The sequence below is a fragment of the Mobula birostris genome, chromosome 6 (genome assembly GCF_030028105.1).
Source record: "Mobula birostris isolate sMobBir1 chromosome 6, sMobBir1.hap1, whole genome shotgun sequence".
NCBI classification, from domain to species: domain Eukaryota; kingdom Metazoa; phylum Chordata; class Chondrichthyes; order Myliobatiformes; family Myliobatidae; genus Mobula; species Mobula birostris.
Window position 1 is genome coordinate 114,937,695 of NC_092375.1, and position 21,093 is coordinate 114,958,787.

Sequence of the window (21,093 nt, forward strand, 5' to 3'; positions counted from 1 at the left end):
ATACAAGAAAAGTTCCAAGTCACTGAATGTCCCTTGGAGTACAGTTAAGTCAATCAGCAAGAAATGGAAAGAAGATGGTACAACTGTATATCTGCCTAGAGCAAGCCGTCCTCAAAAACTGAGTGACTGTGCACAAAGGGGACTGGTGAGGGAGGCCGCGAAGAGACCTATGACAACTCTGAAGGAGTTACAAGCTTCAGTGGCTGAGATGGGAGAGACTGCACATACAACTGTTGCCCGGGTGCTTCACCAGTCACAGCTTTATGGGAGAGTGGCAAAGAGAAAGCCACTGTTGAAATAAAACACACATGAAGTCTCAGCTAGAGTTTGCCAGAAGGCATGTGGGAGACTCTAAAGTCAGCTGAAAGAAGGTTCTATGGTCTGATGAAATTGAGCTTTTTGGCCATCAAACTAAATGCTATGTTTAACATAAGCCAAACACCGCACATCATCAAAAACACAACATCCCTACCGTGAAGCATGGTAGTGGCTGGATCATGCTGTGAGGGATGGTTCACTACAGCAGACCCTGAAAGGCTTCTGAAGGTAGAGGGTAAAATGAATGCAGCAAAATACAGGGAGATCCTGGAGGAAAACCTGATGCAGTCTGCAAGAGAACTGTGACTTGGGAGAAGATTTGTTTTCCAGCAAGACAATGATCCCAAGCATAAAGCCAAAGCTACACAGGAATGGCTTAAAAACAACAAACTTAATGTCTGGAGTGGCCAAGTTAGAATCCAGATTTCAATCCAATTGAGAATTTGTGGCTGGACTTGAAAAGGGCTGTTCACTCACAATCTCTATGCAACCTGACAGAGCTTGAGCAGTTTTATAAAGAATGGGGAAAAATTGCAGTGTCCAGATATACAAAACCGATAGAGACCTATCCACACAGACTCAAAGCTGTGATTGCTGCCAATGGTGCATCTACTAAATACTGACTTGAAGGAGGTGAATATTTATGCAATCAATTATTTTGTGTTTTATATTTGTAATTAATTTAGATCACTCTGTAGCGATTTGTTTTCACTTTATCACTTCTGATCAGTGTCAAAAACGTCAAATTAAATCCACTGTGATTCAATGTTGTAAAACAAAAAAACATGAAAACATCCAAGAAGTTGAATATTTTTGATAGGCACTGCGTAATCTCTGGATTAGACAGCATGTTTTATATGGACAGGCTGAGCAAACTAGGGCTTTTCTCTTTGGAGAGAAGGAAGATGAGAGGTGACTTGATAAAGGTGTACAAAATGACAAGAAGCATCGATCAAGTGGAGCGCCAGAAATGATAGGGATATTTAACAGACTTTTAGGCACATGGATGACAGAAAAATGTAGGGCTATGTGGGAGGAAAGAGTTGGATTGATCATAGAGTAGATTACATCATGGATCAAAGGATCTGTACTATTCTAAGTTTGTAGACCTCTCAGCTTCTAAAGTTCTCAGTTAAATTTTAAGTCACAAACTGTAATTGTGAAACATGGTGGTGAAACTCTCAGCACTCTGAGCTCCGAAGTGTCTCCCAAACCGCTGGGTTTATGAGTGGAAATGGTCACCTGCTTGACTTCAAAGGAGACAGTGTGAAGCTCCTCCTCCTCTTCCTCCTCCTTGTCCATCTGCTGGTAGAAATCAAACAGGTCCGTGGGGACATCCGCCTTAAGGGGCACAGGCTCTCCACCCCGCGATGTTGATGCCGCTCCATTACTCTGTGAGGATTTGGGCATCTGTGGAAAGACGACCATTTGTGACCTAGCCAGGGAATAAACTCCAGAACACTGAATCGTGACCAATACACACAAATTGCCGGAGGAAAAACAGTCGAGAAGATCACCAGGATCTTCCCCCTACCACTTGTGATATTTACCAGGAGCACTGTAGACAAAGGACCCAAAGCATTGTTGAGGATCCCTACCACCCATCCCACAACCTCTTTGACCCACTACCAGCAGGAAGGAGGTAGAGTCTTCAAGGCTAGTCCTGCCAGCTCTTCCTTCAGACTGTGAGACTAATGAATACCCTGCCACTGCTTAAATCTCATCATTAGGACAGCGAGCTGTTTACTGTTCACTATACTGTTTATTTGTGCTGTGCACTACAGACATATTTGAATTCTATTGACTTATTTGTGGTAATAATTTGTTTTATATGCTGTGGGTGATACGTGTTCTGTGGGTGCACTGTGGTCCGAAGGAAGATTGTTTCATTTGGTGGCATTCACAGTCAGATGACAATAAACTTGAATTTAGCAGGTCAGGCAGCATCTATGGAGGGGAATTGACTGGGAGATCAAGAGCCCATCTTCAGTGTACAACAGGTCCATTCAAGAAAGAGCCTGTTACGGTGGGATATGAAATTGGAGTTGGTTTATTATTGTCACCTGCACCGAGATACAGTGAAAAGCTTGTCTTGCATATTGTTCATCCAGATCCAATCATTACACAGTGCATTGAGGTAGTACAAGGTAATGACAGAAAAAATAAAGACAAACAACAAATGTACAAAAAACAAATTAATACTGAGAACATGAGTTGTGGAATCAGTCCAGAGCTGTGGTGAGTGAAGATGTCCACACTGGTTCAGAAGCCCGAATTGCAGAGTAATGACTGTTCCTGAAGCTGGTTGCCTGGGACCTACGGTTTCTATACCTCTAGCCCGATGGTAGCGAGACAAGAGCTTGGGGGGTCCTTGATGATGGATGCTGCTTTCTTGTGGCAGCGGCCCTTGTAAATGTGCACCATGTTGGAGAGGGCTTTGCCTCTGATGGACTCAGCTTTATCCATCACTTTCTGTAGCCATTTCCGTTCCTGGACATTAGTGCTTCCATACTAGTCTGAGACGCAATCAGTCAGGATACTCACCACTGCTTATCTGTAGAAGTCTGTCAAGGTTTTAGGTGACAAGCAAATCTATGCAAACATCTGAAAAAGTAGGGGTGCTGGTGTGCCTTCTTTGTGATGGCACTTTTGCACTGACCCCAAGACAGATCCTTTGATATTCTAATGCCAAGGAATTTAAAGCTCCTTCAGAGGCTCGTTTGCATGATGGACTGGGCTGTATTTCCATCTCCAAGCTAAGGACACTGACTTACCAACATGGCAGATTTACTGGAGATGGTGCCCATGATGAGCTCGGTGTCATCCCCTTCAGTTGTCCGCAGACGGCACTGCTTTATGACCTTGTCTTGCAGCAGCTTCTGAATCACATCAGGGTGCGTGCTCTCCACAAAGTACCTGCAGAAACGGGAGTGCACTCAAATCACAGAACATCACCACAGTGTAGAGCAACAGACCAGCTGCCCCCCAGTCTGAAAGCTTGTGATGGCTTTGGAGAGATCCCAGGATGAAAGGATTAACACACGAGGAGCATTTGAAGGCTCTGGGCCTGTACTTACTGAAGTTTGGAATAATGGTGGACTCTCAATGAATCCTATTGAATACTGAAGAGTCCAGATAGAGGGGAAAGGATGTTTCCTATAGTGAGACAGTCTATGCCAAGAGAGCACAGAGGGATATCCCTTTAGAATAGAGATGAGGAGGAATTTCTATAGCCAGAGGATGGTGGAGCTGTGGAATTCATTGCCACAGACGGTTGCGGAGGTCAAATCACTGGGTATATTTAAAGTGCAGGTTGAAATGTTCTTGATTAGTAAGGGCATCAAAGGTTACAGGGACAAGGCAGGAGAATGAAGTTGATAGAGATAATGAATTAGCCATGTGGAATGGCAGAGCAGACTCAATGGGCCAAATGATCCAATACTGCTCTTAGGTCTTATGTCACCATGAACATAAGAGGTTGGAGCAGGAAGACACTGGGCAGCCTTGGACTTTATTCCTTGGGAGTCTAAAAGGGAAGTACTCTAATAGGGGTGAGCAGGTGTTTGCTTGGAATAATTCTTCCACAAAGGACAAGTAATGGGACGTCGCCTGGCAGTGCTCTCCACAAAGTACTTGCAGGACAGCAGTCAAAACACAGAATGTCACTGCTGCGTACAGCACCAACTCAGCCGTTCATCTAAGTCAAAGTTCAAAGTAAATTTATTATCAAACTATGTATATGTCACCAAATACTACTTTGAGAGTCATTTTCTTAATAGGCATGCACAGTAGGACAAATACAATGTAACAGGGTCATATTCAAAGAATCACAGAGTCTTTGAAAGTGAGTCCATAGGCTGTGAAATCAGTTCAGAGTTGAGATTACTCACACTGGTTCAGGTGCCTGCTGGTTGAAGGACCCCTCGCAACCAGGGCCATCAGGGATAGAGGAGTAGGGAGAAATTGAGAAGGTGGACTTTATTCCTTGGAATGTAGAAGGGTAATGTCTTATAGAGGTGTATAAAATCATGAGGGGCACAGATGCAGCGAATGGAGTCAGCCTTTTCCCCAAGGACTGGCCAATCAAGAATGAGAAGGTTTAAGGTGAGAGGGAAAATTTATGAGGAACTTGAATTGCTTTGTTAAGTGCTTTGGAATGACCCAAGATCCCAACCCCGAGTGTCTTCTGACTTCTTCAAAAATTAAGATCACATTGACTAAACAATCAAAGAGAACACAAAGATCAGTTTCCCTACCTGTTATGCTTAAGGACCAACTTCAACTTCCCATAACTAACAGTGCAGAGCTGCAGAAACAAAGACGATATTCAAACACATTTCACTTTAAGTTGAAGATAATTTAATTATTTTCCATTCAAGAAGGCAACATCCTTCAAAGATCCCCACCACCCAAGCCATACCATCACAGATGCTTGAAATTCCACACCACCAGGTTCAAGAACAGCTACATCCCTTCAACCATTCCATTCCTGAACCTTCCTGCATAACATTAATTGCTATGGTTTAGCAAGACTATGAACATATTGAAACAAAATGAACATTTCTGTTCTATTTGTGTGGCTTTGTGGAAAACTTGTGTTTTTACCCAGGGCAAGTGGGTTGGTCAGTTAATTGGCCATTGAGAGTGGTGGAACTGGGTTGACTGGAAGTGGAATTGGTTTATTGTTATCACATGCACTGAGGTATGGTGAAAAGCTGGTCTTCTATATTGTTTACACAGATCAAATCATTACACAGTGCATTGAGGTAGAACAATGCAGAATAAAGTGTTAGTTATGGAGAAAGGGCAGACAATATGGTGCTAGATCATAGTGAGGTAGATTGTGAGGTTAAGAGTACATTTTATGGCACTAAGGGCCATTCAATAGTCTTATAACAATAGGATTACACAGTATAGGCCCTTCAGCTCCCATGTTATGCCAACCTTTTAACCTGCCCTAAAATCAAACAAACTCCTCCCTCCCACAGAACCCTCTAATTTTCTTTCATCCATATGCCCATCTGAAAGTCTCTTAAATGTCTGTATTGTCAAATGTACCATGATACAGTGAAAAGCTTATCTTGCACACTGTTAATACAAATCAAATCATTATATAGTGCATTGAGGTGGTACAACGAGTACAGCAACAATGCAGGGGGGAGGGGGAAGAAGAGCTGATGAGGGGAGAATAAAATAGGAAGGAGTGGGATTGGTGTGAAAATGGGTGCTTGATGGTTGACGTGGACTTCACGGGTTGAAGTGCCAATTTCAATGCTCTGCCTTTTAATAACTTAATTACTTTATCGAATGCACAACTTTATGAGCGGCACAGTAGCACAGAAATTAGCGAAACGCTTTACAATGCCAGTGATCAGGGGTTCAATTCCCACCACTGTCTCTCAGCAATTTGTACGTTCTCCCCATGACCGCGTGGGTGCTCTGGTGCCCTCCCATATTCTAGAGATGTATGGTTAAGGCTAGGGTTAGTCAGTTGTGGGCATGCTATGTTGGCTCTGGAAGCATGGCGACCTGCCAGCACATCCTCAGACCCTGATAGCCGTTGATGCAAATTACACATTTCCCTGTATGTTTCGATATACGTGTGACAAGCAAAGTTAATTGTTTAATCTTTAAGTTCCCTTACACCACAAGGACAAGTCTTGAAAAACATTACCTTAATGAACTGCAAGATGCCATCGGGAATGGACGTCTTGCTCAATTTCTGCAGATACTCGATGATGTCAGTCGTCTGTAGCCCGACACTTACGGCCGCGTACAGAGAGTAGGCAGTCAGTTTGTACTCATGGGTGTGCGTTGGTCTGCAAACAGGCTCAGCAATGGCCACCAGGAAGTCCTGTGCGTACTTATATATCGGAGAGAAGGCTTCAAGGAAAATGTGTCCATCAGGAGCCTGTAGACATGAAATAAAACATTTCAGTAAGTTCAAAGTTTAAAAAAGCAGAAAATGTTCAGTAAAGCAGTAAGGTAAGCAAAATATGTAAATCAACATAGAAATGGATGGGGAATGATACGGCTAAGCAGGCATTTAGTCCAGTAGGGGATGTGGAAGTGTTAGAGAGGGTACAAAGGAGATTTACATGGATGCTGCCTGTATTAGAGTATGTCTTATGAGGAAAGGTTGAGCGAGCTCAGGCTTCTCCCTTTGGAGCAAAGAGGGATGAGAGGTAACTTGATAGACATCCTTGGACATGGCAAGGTTTCTTATAGTGAGGGTGTCTAGGCCCAGAAGGCAGAGGGCACATCCTCAAGGTACAAGGACGTCCCTTTAGAACAGAGATGAGAAGGAATTTATGTAGCCAGAGGGTGGTAAATCTGTGGAAGATGGCTGTGAGGGCCAAGTCATTGAGTATACTTAGAGCAAAGGTTGATAGGTTCTTCATTAGTCAGGGCATCATAGGTTACAGGGAGAAGGCAGGAAAATGGGGTGAGAGGCATAATAAATCAGCCATGACAGAAAGGTGGAGCAGATTCGATGGGCTGAATGGCCTCATTCTGCTCCTATGTCTTAGGGAAGCATTTCATTGTTTTGATGTTTCAATCTACATGTTACAAATACAACTAATCTTTAATTGTTAATCCCTTCAAACACACTACTCCACCAGGAGTTCACAAAGAGAGAGCAACCTTCAAGATGCGAAAAGGTGTTACATTACCATGCTACCCTTAAGTCCATAACCACTTGAGCTTGGATACATTAGTCAGTCAATCTTTACCCTGTGCCATGACCTACCACCCAGAGAGGCCTAGAGGAGTGATCATCCTTCAGTGTCATCTGGGTCCTGTAGTCCTTGGCTCCATACTCATCCTCCTTAACCACAGCCTGTTCCACTTGCTTGCCAGCAGCGGAGGGAACTGCTTCCTCAGAGTCTGCTCCCATAGCCAGCTCTTCGTCCTCCTCCTCCTCATCGTCATTACGACGCTTCTTCGACTTCTTCTTGTCTGTGGAAATAATCGAACAAAATCGGTAATGGATTTACAACATGTGCATACTGTCACGAAATGCCTACCCTGCTAACTCAGTAAGATTCATCAGGATTGTTTAATGTCATTTCCAGTACACAGGTGTAAAGGAGAACAAAATCATTGTTACTCTGGATCTGATGCAGCACAAAAAAGACAATAAATAACACAATAATAATTTTAAAAAACACAATCGCTATAAGCTTGCATACGTATAAGTGATGCTAGGTACAAGAGTGCCTGTACATAAGGTGACTGACAGGAAGCCCACTTTAACCCACAGATCATCCAACTTCACTAGGAACTGTGGCTCAGTGATTGTGTTATACAATGAGAGATTCAGAGACCTGGATCGTAGGTGAGATATTTAAATAGGATAGGTTGAGTATGCTAGAGTTTTTCTCTCTGGAGTGAAGGAGGATGAGAGGTAAATGGCTAATGCAAGGGGGCATAATTTTAAGGTGATTGGAGGAAAGTATAGGAGAGATGTCAAAGGTAAATTTCATTACACAGTGTGGTGGGTGTGTGGAACACCCTGCCAGGGGTGATGATAGAGGCAGATACATTAGGGGCATTTAAGAGACTCTTCGATAGGCACATGAATGAGAGAAAGTGGAGTGTTATGTGTAAGGGAAGAGTTAGATTGATCTTGGTGTAGGTTAAGAGGTCGGCATAACATCATGTGTTGAAGGGCCTGTACTGTTCTATGTTCAACTAAATAAATCTGGAATAGGAACCTAGAGTAACAAACAATCTGCTGGAGGGACTCAGAGGGCTGAGCAGTATCAGTGGGAAGATAGAAATTGTTAACGTTTTGGGTCGAAACACTGCATCAATGGATTAAATAAAACACTGGTATCAGTTAGAAGACCATAAGATATAGGACTAGAATCGGGCCATTCAGCCCATCAAATCTGCTGTCATTCCATCATGGCTGATTTACTTTCCTTTTCAACCCTGCTTGCTGCATTCTCCCCACAATCATTGACGCCATGATTAATTAAGAATCTATCCATCTCTGCTTTCAATATACTCAATGACATGGCCTTACAGCCATCTATGCCAATAAATTCCAGATTCATCACCCTCTGTTCCTAGATTGTCCCCCCGCAGGCAATATCCTATCAATATCCACGCCATTCAGTAGGTATCAATGAGATTGCCCACATTCTTCTTCCAGTGACCAACAAACGCACCTCTAACATTAACCCTTTCATTCCAGGATCGTTCTGGTAAATCTCCTCCCGACCCTCTCCAATGCCAGCACATCCTTTCTTAGATAAGGGCTCAAAACCCTTCACAATACTCCAAATGTAGACTGACCAATGCCTTATAAAACCTCAGCTTTACACCCTTGCTTTTATATCCTCCTCCTCTTGAAGTGAACGCAACATTGCATTACCTTCCTCAACCTGTAAATTAATCTTCAGGGATGAGGGGGCATTACTTGTTCCAAATACACCAACATCAGGACAGGGAAACGGAGAGGTTAGGGTCAGGCCCACAAAGGTTGGAGTAAGGGGCTTTCAGGGGAATGGGAAGGAGGATGGAGTTGGTCATGGACCAGGATGAGTCCCGGGCCAACACCCAAATCATTGGAGGAACTCTCGCGGAAGGAAATGGGTAGTTGACGTTTCAGCTTGAGGCTCCGGGGTCGAAGGGGGCTTGGCCGAATTGTCCAACGTTTATTCTCATCCATAGATGCTGCCTGACCTGCTGCGCTCCTCCAGCATTTTGTGTGTGATGCTCAAGATTTCCAGCGCCTGCAGAATCTCTTGCGTTTATGATCTATGAAGGGAAACGGACAGTCGAGGTTTCGGGTCCAGACCCCAACTGAGACCGTGGGTTGGGTGGGGAACAGGCCGGGTGCTGGGCAGAGACTGGAGCCTGTGGCCGGGTACGCAGAGCAAAAACCCGGGGTGAGGCCCGGACCCTGAACCGTGGCTGGGGCTGTCTGTGAGCTCGGTGCTGTGCACACGGCAATGGGGGGCTATCGGCGGAAACGGCGCTGAACCTCACCTCGCTCCCCCTTGTCTTTTTTGCCCATGGCGCCCGGCGACCACAGCAAAGCCACCGCGCATGCGCGACGCTTCAGCGGCCGGTAGTTGAGGTAAACCCATCGAGCATGCTCAAACCTCTGCTGCCGGCAGCCGCTGTTATGTCTCTGAGCATGTGCGAAGCCGTCGGTTGCCGGTAGCCTCTACAACACCACTGTCTTCGGCCGTGGGCTGCGCATATCATCGCGATACTAGATGGCGTAGCAGGGATCCTAGGCCAATGCCGCAGGTTCGGTACCGGACTCCGGCGTGGAATGAGTAGCTTTCTCCCTCTCCTGTTGGTGGTTTATTTGGCCGCTGTAAATTGTCCCTTGGGCATAGGTAGAATCTGGGGAGGGGATTGATGAGAATGTGCAGAGAATAAAATAGGATCAGTGTAAATGGGTGGTGGTTGATCTGGACGACTAGCTGGCCCGAAGGCTGTTATGTTCCAGATTCACGCAGCATTCCAGAGTTGAGCCTTCACCTGTCAAAGATTGAAAGCCGAACCCCCTTATCGTCATTAGAAAGTAAAGACGCTGGAGCACGTTCCCTATAATCGTATTTCATGGCATCTTTTCCCAGCTCCCATCGGGCAGGGGCTACAAAAACCTCAAGTCCCTCATCGCCGGGTCTAAGAACAGCTACGCAAACATGAGAAAGTCTGCAGATGCTGGAGGAACTCAGCAGGCCAGGCAGCGTCTACAGAAAAGAGTTAACAGTCGACGTATCGGACCGAAACCCTTCATCAGGTCTGGAGAAACAAGAGGAGTCAGAGTAAGAAGGTGGGAGGAGAGGAAGAATTACAAGGTAGTAGGTGATAGGTGAAACCGGGAGAGGGGTGAAGCAAAGAGCTGGGAAGTTAGTTGATGACAGAGATAAAGGATTGATGAAAAGGGGCATCTGATCAGAGAGAGGGTAGAATACCATGGAGGAAAGGGAAGGGGGAAGAGCATCAGAGGGAGGTGAAGGGCAGGTAAGGAGGTAAACTGAGAGAGGGAAATGGGAATGATGAAAGGTGGGGGGGGGCTATTATCGGAATTTTGAGAAATCGATGTTCATACCATCAGGTTGGAGGCTACTCAGATGTGTTGAACATTGATTTCTCGAAGTTCTGGTAATTGTCCTCTTCACCATTCCAGTTTCCCTCCCTCACCTTATCTCCATCCCTCCCTATCACCTCCCTCTGATGCTCCTTCTATTTCCCCTTCTTCCATGGTCTTCTATCCTCTCGTCTCGGATTCCCCCTTTTTTCCATCCTTTATTTCTTTCACCAACTAACTTCCCCTCTCTTGGTTTTACCTATCACCTTGTACTTCTTCCTCCCCTCCCCCACCTTGTTCCTCTACTTCTCATCTTTTTTTTCCTGTCCTGATGAAAGGTCTCGGCCTGAAACATCGACTGTTTACTCTTTTCCATAGATGCTGCCTGGCCTGCTGAGGTCCTCCAGCATTTTTGTGTGTGGTGTTAAGAACAGCTACTTCAGCCATCTGATTCTTGAACCACCTGGTAAAACCCTAAGCATGACACTTCAACAATGCTATGACCACTTTGATCACCTTGCACTAAAATGTATTTGAGTTTTTGTTCTAATTGTGTTCTTCAAAATTTCAAAGTTCAAATTAAATTTATTATCAAGATTGTCATATCCTACCCTAAGATTTATTTTCTGATGGGCATTCACAGTAGGTACAAAGAAACAAAACAGCATCAATCAATGAGCTGTTGGGGAAAGTTTAAACTAATTTGGCAGAGGGATGGGAACTGGAGTGATGGGGTGAGGATGGGGCAGTTGGTATACAAGCTGTTGTAGTGAGACTGAGAAAGCTGAGACAGGCAGATGATAGGGCAAAATTGCAGTCAGTGGAATGAGTTAAATTGTAACATGAGGCAAAATTGAAATGGGTGATGAATACAGGACTGAAGGTGTTATATTTGAATGTACACAATATGGAATGAGGTAGATGATCTTGTAGCACAGTCTCAGATTGGCTGGTATGACATTGTGGGCATCACTGAGTCGTGGCTGAAAGATGATCATAGTTGGGAACTCAACATCCAAGGATACACATTGTATCAAAAGGATAGGCAGGTAGGCAGAGGGAGTGGGGTGGCTCTGTTGGTTAAAAAAAATGAAATCAAATCCTTAAGGGTGACATAAGGTTGGAAGACGTGGAATCCTTGTGGATAGAATTTAAAAATTGCAAAGGTAAAAAGACCCTGAAGTGAGTTAGATATGTGCCTTCAAACAGTAGCCAAGATGTGGATTATAAATTACAATAGGACAAAAGGCATGTAAAAAGAGCAATATTACAATAGTCATGGGGAGTTTCAGTATGCACATAGATTGGGAAAATCAGGTTGGTGCTGGATCCCAAGAGAGGGAATTAGTAGAATATCTACGAGATGGCTTTTTAGAGCACCGTGTGGGTTGAGTCCACTAGGGGAAAATCTATTCTGGATTGGGTGTTGTGTAATGAACTAGATTCGATTAGGGAGCTTAAGATAAAGGAAACCTTGGGAATCAGTAATCATAATATGATTGAACACCCTTTGCAGTTAGAGACAGAGAAGATAAAGTCAGAAGTATCAGTATTAGAGTGGAGTAAAGGGATTTACAGAGGCATGAAAGAGGAGCTGACCAAAGTTTATTGGAAGGGAACACTAGCGGGATGACGGCAGAACAGCAACGGTTGGAGCTTCTGGGAACAATTCAGAAGATGCAGGATAGATACATTCCAAAGATGAAGAGGTATTCTAAAGGGAGGATGAGGTAACTTGCTTACAAGGGAAATGAAAGACAGCATTAAAGCAAAAGAGAGGGCATAAAATATAGCAAAAATTAGTTGGAAGTTAGGGGACTGAGAAGCTTTTAAAAACCAACAGAAAGCAACTAAAAAAGCCATAAGGAGAGAAAAAATACATGAAGGGAAGCTAGCCAATAATATCAATATGGAAACCAAAAGTTTATTCAGAATTGATGGCTTTGTGGCCAAGTTTGCAGATGATACAGAGGTAAGTGGAGGGACAGATAGTGTTGAGGAAGGAGGGAGTCTGCAGAGGACTTAGACAGATCAGGAGAATAGGCAAAGAAGTGGCTGATGGAATATACTGTCGGGAAATGTACGGTACGCACTTCGGCAGAAGAATAAAGGTGTAGACTTTTCTAAACAGGGAAAACATTCAAAAATCAGAGGTGCAGAGGAACTTGGGGTCCTTGTGCAAGATTCCCTGAAGGTTAACCTGCAGGTTGATTCAGTGGTAAGGAAGGCAAGTGCAATATTAGCATTTATTTCTAGAGGACTAGAATATAAGAACAAGTATGTAATGCTAAGGCTTTATAAGGCACTGGTCACACCACACTTGGAGTATTGTGAGCAGTTTTGGGCTCCTTATCTTAGAAAAGATGTGCTGGCATTGGAGAGGGTCCAGAGGAGGTTCACGAGAATGATTTCAGTGATTGAAAGGATTAACATATGAGGAGCACGTGATGGCTCTGGTCCTGCAGTCATTGCAGTTTTGAAGAATGAGGAGAGATCGCATTGAAAGCTTTGAATATTGAAGTAGAGTGGATGTAAAGAGAATGTTTCCTATAATGAGTGAGTCTAGGGCTAGTGGGCACAGTCTCAGAATAGAGGGAGGTTCATCTCGAACTGAGATGAGCAGGAATATCTTTAGCCAGAGGGTGGTGGATCTGTGAAATTCATTGTCACAGATGGCTATGGAGGCCAAGTCATTGAGTATTTTTAAAGCAGATGTTCTTGATTAGGAATGATTTCAGCCTGTTATGGAAACACCAATGTCCATGAACAGAAAAGCTTACAAATATTAGTGGATACAGCCCAGTCCATCACAGGAAAAGCACTCCCTGCTATTGAACACAACTACAAGGAGTGCTGCTACAAAAACTAGCATTCATCATCAGGGACCCCCTCCACCCAGGCTAGGCGCTCTTCTCACTGCTGCCATCAGGAGGGAGGTACACGAGCCTTAGTCCCACACCACCATGTTAGGAACAGTTACTTCCCTTCAACTATCAGGTTCCTAAACCAGCGTGGATAACTTCACTCGCCTCAACACTGAATCCACAAGTTATGGATTCACAATCAAGAAATCTGTTTTCACTGTTACCTATGACTAAATTTAATTTTATTTTGTATTTGCACAGTTTGTCTTGTTTTTCATATCTATTATTTATGTACAGTTGGGGAATTTAAAGTTACTGACACTCTCCACCTCTGATCCCCTGAAGAGCACTGGCTCACGGACCTCTGGTTTCCTCCTCCTGTAGTCGATAATCAGCTACTTGGTTTCGTTAACACTGAGTGGGAAGTTTTTGTTGTGGCCGGGACAACGAGACCAGATTTTTGGTCTCCCTCCTAAATGCCAATTTGTCACCAGCTTTGATTCAGTGAACAACAGTGGTGTTGTCAGCAAACTTGAATATCGCTTTGGAGCTGTGCTTAGCCCCACAGTCACTTTCTTGTAAAATGTTGTAATTTATAATTTATATTTGTTTATCTGGTGAATGCTGTTTACCTGATGCTATGTATCTATGTAACTAATTGATGCTCTGTAACTTTTGATTGTATGCAAAGCAGAAAGTATATCCCAGTGACTACAGTAAACAGAAACTGGGAAAGTGAGGCAGATACTTGAGGTGTGTGAGAGTTGCCTCCTTGCTATGATTCAACACTGCAGTTATACTTTTGTACTTGTACACTGTTGACTTGGTTGAGATCACTCAGGGAAATAAAATGGAGATGAGAAAGAATTTCTTTAGCCAGAAGGTTGTGAATCTGTGGAATTCATTGCCACAGATGGCTGCGGAGGCCAACTTGTTGGGTGTACTTAAAGCGGAGGTTGACAGGTTCTTGATCAGTAAGAGTGTCAATGGTTACGGGGTAAAGGCAGAAGAATGGGGTTGAGAGGGAAAATAAATCAGCCATAATGGTGAAGAAGGCTCAATGGGCCGAATAGCCTAATTCTATTTATTTGATGTTGCGAAACGGAGTGCACAGACCTTTCAACCCAGTGAGCTACACCACCCAGCAACCCACCTATTTAACCCTACCATAATCACAGGACACTTTACAGTGACCAATTCATTTACCAACCTGTGCGTCTTTCGACTGTGGGAGGAGTCCAGAGCACCAGGATGAAACCACTTGGCCACAGGGAGAACTTATGATAAAAGGTAGGACATTAATCAACAGGTCAGTCAGGAAAGATTGGAGTGGTGCAATAATTACACCTGTGGAGAAAACAGTTGCTGAAGTTAACTTTGAATTCCATATCTGAATTCAGCAGTTATTGAGGTATCCAAGATGTTTTAAGGGGCTAATACAATTAAAAGGGGGGAGAGGATTTCTTATGGTTAGGAACACTGTATATAAATTTATTCAATTTGTTGCAGGAAAGGTATGGCACAGTAATATAGCGATTTGTGTAATGTTTACAGTATCAGCAATCAGGGTTCAATATCTGCCACTGTCCATAAGGAATTTGGATATTCTCTTCATGACTGTACGAGTTTCCAACAGGTGCTCTGGTTTTCTTTCACTTTGCAGAAGGGTACAGGTTAGGGTTAGTAAGTCGAGGACGTACTACCTTGCTGCCAGAAGCATGGTGATAGTTGGGGGCACAACACATCCTTAGACTGTGATGATTGTTTGACGCAAACGTCGTATTTCACTGTTTTTTGATGTGCGTGTGACAAAGATAAAGATGTCATTAAGCTGGAAGGAGTGCAAAGAGGGTTTACAAGAGTGTTGCCAGGACAAGTGGGCCTGAGTTATTAGGAAGAGGTGGGGCAAGCTTGGATTTCATTTCTTGGAGGAGTAGCTTTATAGCGGTACTTAAAATCACGAGGGGCATAGATAAGGTGCAAGAACACAGTCTTTTTCCCCGGGAAAGGGGATCACAATCTAGATGGCATAAGTTTAAGGTGAAAGGGGAAAGATTTAAACAAGACCTGAGGGGCAAATTCTTCACACAGGGGAGTAGACATATAGAATGAGCTGCCAATCTCATTAAGGCAGGTACATTAACAACACTTAAAAGGCACATGGATAGGTACACATTAAGGAAAGATTTAGAGGGATTTGGACGAAAGATGGTCAGATGGGTTTCAGCTTTAATGGACATCTTGGTCAATATGGACGAGTTGAGCCAAAAGGCCTGTTCCCGTACTACCTGACTATGACTCGAGGAGGGAGTTGAGAGCAAGAAAGTGTAGACTTAAAGTCAGCATCAGGCCATTCAGAAGTACTGCCAGGAAGCATCTCTTCACAGAGTAGTGGGAATTCAGAGTTCTCCCCTGTGTGCTGCTGAGGCTGGAGGTCAGTTAAAAAGTAATAACAACAACATTAATGGAGCACTTTTCATATAAATGATGTAGTGCCTTATAATGGGATAAAGTGCAAACATGAAAATAAAAGGCAAAACGATGTTGGTTAAAAGCAAGGTTAAATAAATAGGTTTTGAACCAGTGCTTAAAAGTATCAACTGAGTCTGCATCCCTTATAGTTTTATTTGACAGCTACTGTTGTCTGTTAGCAACCCTAACCCCCCCAAAACGGTCGGCTGGTCTGCAAGAATATTGTTAATATTAAACCAGTCCGCAGTGCAAAAAAGGTTGGGGACCCCTGGTTTTAGCTATTAAAATCCACAGATTAGGAACATAGTTCAAATAGCGGTACAGCGGTACAAATTGAGGGATATTATTTAAATTTAAGAGTACGGCAGAAGAAGACCCGAGAGCTCGAGCAGGATTATAAAATGAAAACGATAACGTGATGTCCTCTGATCCCCAGACCACCGAGAGCTTTAAAAACAAGTAAGAGAACTTCAACATCAATTCTAGGTGACACGGGAAGTCAATGCAGAGTAGCTAGGATGCCTGGTTTTACTTAGGAGTCTAGCAGGGATCATGGACTTCTAATGGACTAGAAGTCAAAATTCAAAGTAAATTTATTATTGAAGTACGTATATGACACAATATATTACCCTGAGATTCAATTTCTTGCAGGCATTCACAGGAAAAGAAAGAAATACAATAGAAGTAAGAAGAACTATACATAAACAAGACAAAGATGTTGCCAGGACTTGAGGACCTGAGTTATAGGGAAAGAGTTAAGATTGTTTAATGTCATTTTCAGTACACAAGTGTAAAGGAGAACAACATAACTGTTACTCTGGACCCAATGCAGCACAAAAACATAATAATAAAAAAACACGATAAATATAAATGCATAAGATAGCTTATATACATTGATTGTATGTCAATAAACTGATGCTAGGCACAGGAGTATCGGTACGTAAGGCGACTCTGTCAGGATATGATGAAGTAGTGGTGGTTGGGGTTATGGAGATGTGGGTGGGGGGGGTTGATCTTGGGGAAAGTAACTGTCTTTGTGTCTGGTGGTCCTGGCGTGGATGTTACATGGTCTCCTCCCTGGTGGGAGTGGGACAAACAGTCCATCAGCAGGGTGGGTGGGTGGGATCCTTCATAACATTACTGGCCCTTTTCTGTATGTATGTCCCAGACGGCAGGTAAGATGGTGTCGGTGATGTGTTGGGCAGTTTTGACTACCCATTGAAGAGCCTTCCTGTTCACCACAATGCAGTTTCTGTGGAAGATTGAACACGTTAATACTTTATTCGCAGCAGTGTAGGAGAATGAGGGGAGAAATGATAGAAGTATACATAAAGGGGTATAGACAGGGAAAATGTAAGCGGGTTTGTTTCCAGAGGTTAGGTGAAAACTAGAACTAGAGATCATAGTTTAAGGGTAAAAGGTGAAATGTTTAAGAGGGAAAATGAGGAGGGTGGTGAGGGTGTGGAATGAGCTGCCAGTGGAAGTGGTGGACGCAGATTAAATTGCAACATTTAACAGAAGTTTGGGTAAGTAAGTGGATTGGAGGGGTTATAGAGGACTATGGTCTGGGTGCAGGTCAATGGGACTAGGCAGATAAATAGTCTGGCACCGACTAGGTGGGCCTGCTTCTTTGCTGTTGTGTTCTATGACTGACAAACAACCAATGTACATAAGATGACATACTTTTCACATGAAAATAAATACATAAGTAGTACTGAGAACATTATAGGAAGGATGTGGAATCTTTAGAGGGCGTGCAGAGGAGATTTACCAGGATGTTGCCTGGATTAGAGGGCATTTCCTATGAGGACAAGTTGAATGAGCTAGGGCTTCTCTTTGGAGCAAAGGAGGATGAGAAGTGATTTGATAGAGCTGTATAAGATGATAAGAGGCATAGATCGAGTGGATAGCCAGAGACTTTTTCCCAGAGCAGAAATGGCTGATACCAGGAGGTATAATTTAAAGGAGGTTGGGAGTAAAGTATTGGGGAGATGTCAGAGGTAGTTCTTTTTTTTAAAACACAGAATGGTGGGCGTGTGGAACATATTGCCAGGGGTGAAGGTAGAGGCACATACCTTAGGGACATTTAGAGACTCTTAGATAGGCACATGGATTATAGAAAAGTGTTGGGTTATGGAGGAGGAAAGGGTTGGATTTATCTTTGAGTAGGTTAAAAGACTGACATAACATCATGGACAAAGAGCCTGTACTATGCTGTAATGTTCTATGTTCTGTATTAACATTATAGGGAGGATGTGGAAGCTGTAGAGAGGATGCAGAGATTTACTCTACTCTAGCTGCTTGACTAGAGTAGTTTAAAAGGTCGGCACATCGCGGCCTCAAGGGCCTGGGCTGGGCTGTGCTGTGATGTTCTATGTTCTGTAAGAGTTCGGATTAGGGAAACAAGAGCAGATGGAGTTTGGATGGAACCAGTTCTAAATGAAAGATGCAGCAGTCTTGGTGGTTGCTGCTGCCTCCTGCTGTTATCCTTTACCGACCCAGAGGATCATACAACTGGAAAGCTATTAAGACGGAATGTGGGGAATCTTTGGAATTCATTGCCACAGACGGCTGTGGAGGCCAAGTCATTGGGTATATTTAAAGCACAAATTGATAGGTTCTTGAATTGTCAGGGCATCAAAGGTTATAGGGAGAAGGCAGGAGAATTGGGTTGAAAGGGAGAATAAATCAGCTATGATGGAATGGCAGAGCAGACTCGAAGGGCTGAATAGCTTAATTCTGCTCCTACGTCTTATGGTCTTATTAAGCAAACAAATGCAGAAAGCTGTGAAATAAATAGTTTTATTAACGATCTGCAAAGTGCTGAATACCATGGACTCCGACCTAGAAAGAATCCAGTTCAGAGCAGCGATCTGTGCACTTCAAACCAATAGCACGGACTACATAAAAGGCAATCTCTTGTGAACTAGTCCCACTGAACTCATGCAGAATCAGACTGGAACAAGAACGCGTACCATCGATATACAGATTTCATAGAAACAGGATTATTGGTAACAAACCGAATATAAACATGGCTTTCTTTTACAAAGAACCAGATAGCAGTGAGGGTAAATACAATCGGGAATAATTACAAATAAAAATCCCAAACATTTTATACACCTATACAATTAAATGTAATACAGTCAAAATGTACAACCAGCCAACGATTTTGGCCTGACACTGTATATGTGTGGCGTTTGACAGCTGGTCTCGAAGAAGCATTCAATGCCATCGTGTATCAGACCATCCATTTCTGTCCTACACCTTGTCAAGAGAAGAAATATTTGGATTGAGCCTGTGTTTTATTCGCAGGCTCGTGAGGCAAAACTTCTCTCCATACTGAACAAAACAAAAAGAATTACTGTGAGCCACACCCTCATGCTAAACAAGGGCTTGTCTAAGAATCCTCTCTCTACTAAATGAATGGAGACATTTGGACTCTAGTCATTAGACATGGAGATCACTCAGTAAGTTCCAGACATACACAACACGCACACATATACACATTCACACACACACAAACACAAGAGATTCTGCAGATGCTGTAAATCTAGAGCAACACACACAAAATGCTGGAGGAACTCAGTAGGTCAGGCAGCATCTATGAATAAACAGTCAAAGGTTTGGGCTGAGTGTCTTCATCGGTACTGTTACACACGTGTACACACACACACACACACACACACACACTTTTCTGTGCACTAATCAAATTGGGCTCCAGGATACGGCACAATTAACTGTCCTTCCCTTGGAGGGGCAACTCTTTCCATACCAGAAATGCACTCAGCCTTCATTGCAAACTTTATCCTCCCAACAACAAAAAAAAGCTATTTTCTTATAGCATTAAATTTAAGTGTTTGAATTAAACATGGGTGGAGGGAGTATGACAGGGGGTTGTTGGGTGCAGAGAAGTAAACAATTCAAGGAAACCTAGTTAAGCTGGAATGTTTTGGAAGAGAAGGGAATCAGCTGTCTTAATGATTGCAAGATCCCAACAGGGTCAATCCTCCTACCCCCCCTATTCATCTCAATTACGTCACAGCTGATAATATAATTCTACATGCCTGTTGAATTATATTTTTATTAACTTATCTGTGGTAATATTTTGCCTTTTGTGCTGTGTGATATACGTTTCGTGGGTGCAGCATTGTTATGGAACACGGTTTCAGTTGGTCGTATATATGTTCAGTCAGGCGACAAACTTGAAATTGAATGTAAACCCCAACTAACCCGAAATACAACCAACTACTGCTACATACAACCCTCATCGCCCCAACTCCAATCTGCAAAACCCTCCCAGATAGACAATAACCCTCCAGAACTCCCACTGCACAATCTTTAGGACGAAAAGGAGGCAAAAAGAACATAAATAGCTCAATGTTACCGCACAAGTTGATAGGGCATACGGTGTTTTGGCCTTCAATAGTCACAAGAATAAGTTTGAGAGCCTCAAGGTAATGTTATCGCTCTATAAAACCCTAGTTAGACCACACTTGGAGTATTGTGTTCAGTTCTGGTTGCCTCAGCATAGGAAGGATGTGGAAGCTTGAGAGAAGATGTTGCACAGATTTATCAGGATACTGCCTAGATTGGAGAGCATGGTTTATGAGGATAGACTGAGAGAACTAAGGCTTTTCTCTTTGGAGCAAATGAGGATGAGAGATGGTGAAACAGAGGTGTACAAGATAAGAGGCAAAAATCAAGTGGACAGCCAGGGACCAGTTTCCAGGGCTGAATTGCTGATACATAGGGTATAATTTTAAGGCGATTGGAGTAAAAGTATAGGGGATTGTCAGAGGTAGGTTTTTAACACAAAGAGTGGTGGGTGTCACGAGTGGTGATAGAGGCAGATAGATTAGGGACATTTAGATTGGCACATGGGTGATAGAAAAATGGAGGGCTATATGGGAGGAAAGGGTTGATTGATCTTAGAGTTGATTACAAGGTCAGCACAACATCATGGGCTGAATGACATGCACTGAGCTGTGCTGTACAGTTCTATGTTCTAAATCAGGGTACCAATTCCCAAACAAGGGGAAGGCAAACAAAACCACAAGTCAGTACCTTGTCATGAAATACAGCCATGAGATACTCCAGGCACTGGAATCTGGAGCCACACACAGTCTGCTTGAGGAACTCAGCAGGTCAAGAAGCAGCTGCAGGAAGTTGGGTTTCAGAGGGAGAAACTGTTGAAGTCTTGGGTTGCAACCTGAAGCACTGACAATTTCCTTCCACCAGAGATGCTGCTTGATCTTTAGATTTCCTCCAGGAAAAGTGTCACCTCTTTGGACCAGCACAGACTCTTGGAGATTATATTGACTCCTCAGCATGAGGGAACACTACAAGATGCTGTTCAACAGTCAACACATAAAGTAAAAG

General features: G+C 43.4%; 1 protein-coding gene across 3 annotated transcripts in view; it reads right to left on the reverse strand.

Annotated features, from left to right (window-relative positions):
- The window catches only part of ercc3 (excision repair cross-complementation group 3), a 36,454-nt gene extending 15,605 nt beyond the window's left edge, over positions 1-20,849 (reverse strand). For 2 of the 3 annotated variants that reach the window (XM_072261075.1, XM_072261078.1), the window contains exons 1-6: positions 9,319-9,404; positions 7,070-7,278; positions 5,993-6,229; positions 4,575-4,624; positions 3,093-3,234; positions 1,561-1,728 (exon numbers count right to left, since the gene is read on the reverse strand). In XM_072261075.1, the coding sequence (XP_072117176.1) occupies positions 1,561-1,728; positions 3,093-3,234; positions 4,575-4,624; positions 5,993-6,229; positions 7,070-7,278; positions 9,319-9,346 (834 nt within the window). In that variant the 5' untranslated portion in view covers positions 9,347-9,404. Of the gene's footprint in view, positions 1-1,560; positions 1,729-3,092; positions 3,235-4,574; positions 4,625-5,992; positions 6,230-7,069; positions 7,279-9,318; positions 9,405-20,778 lie in introns of those variants that run through there. The other variant, XM_072261076.1, reaches the window with a different exon arrangement.
- Between the last annotated feature and the right edge of the window lie 244 nt (positions 20,850-21,093).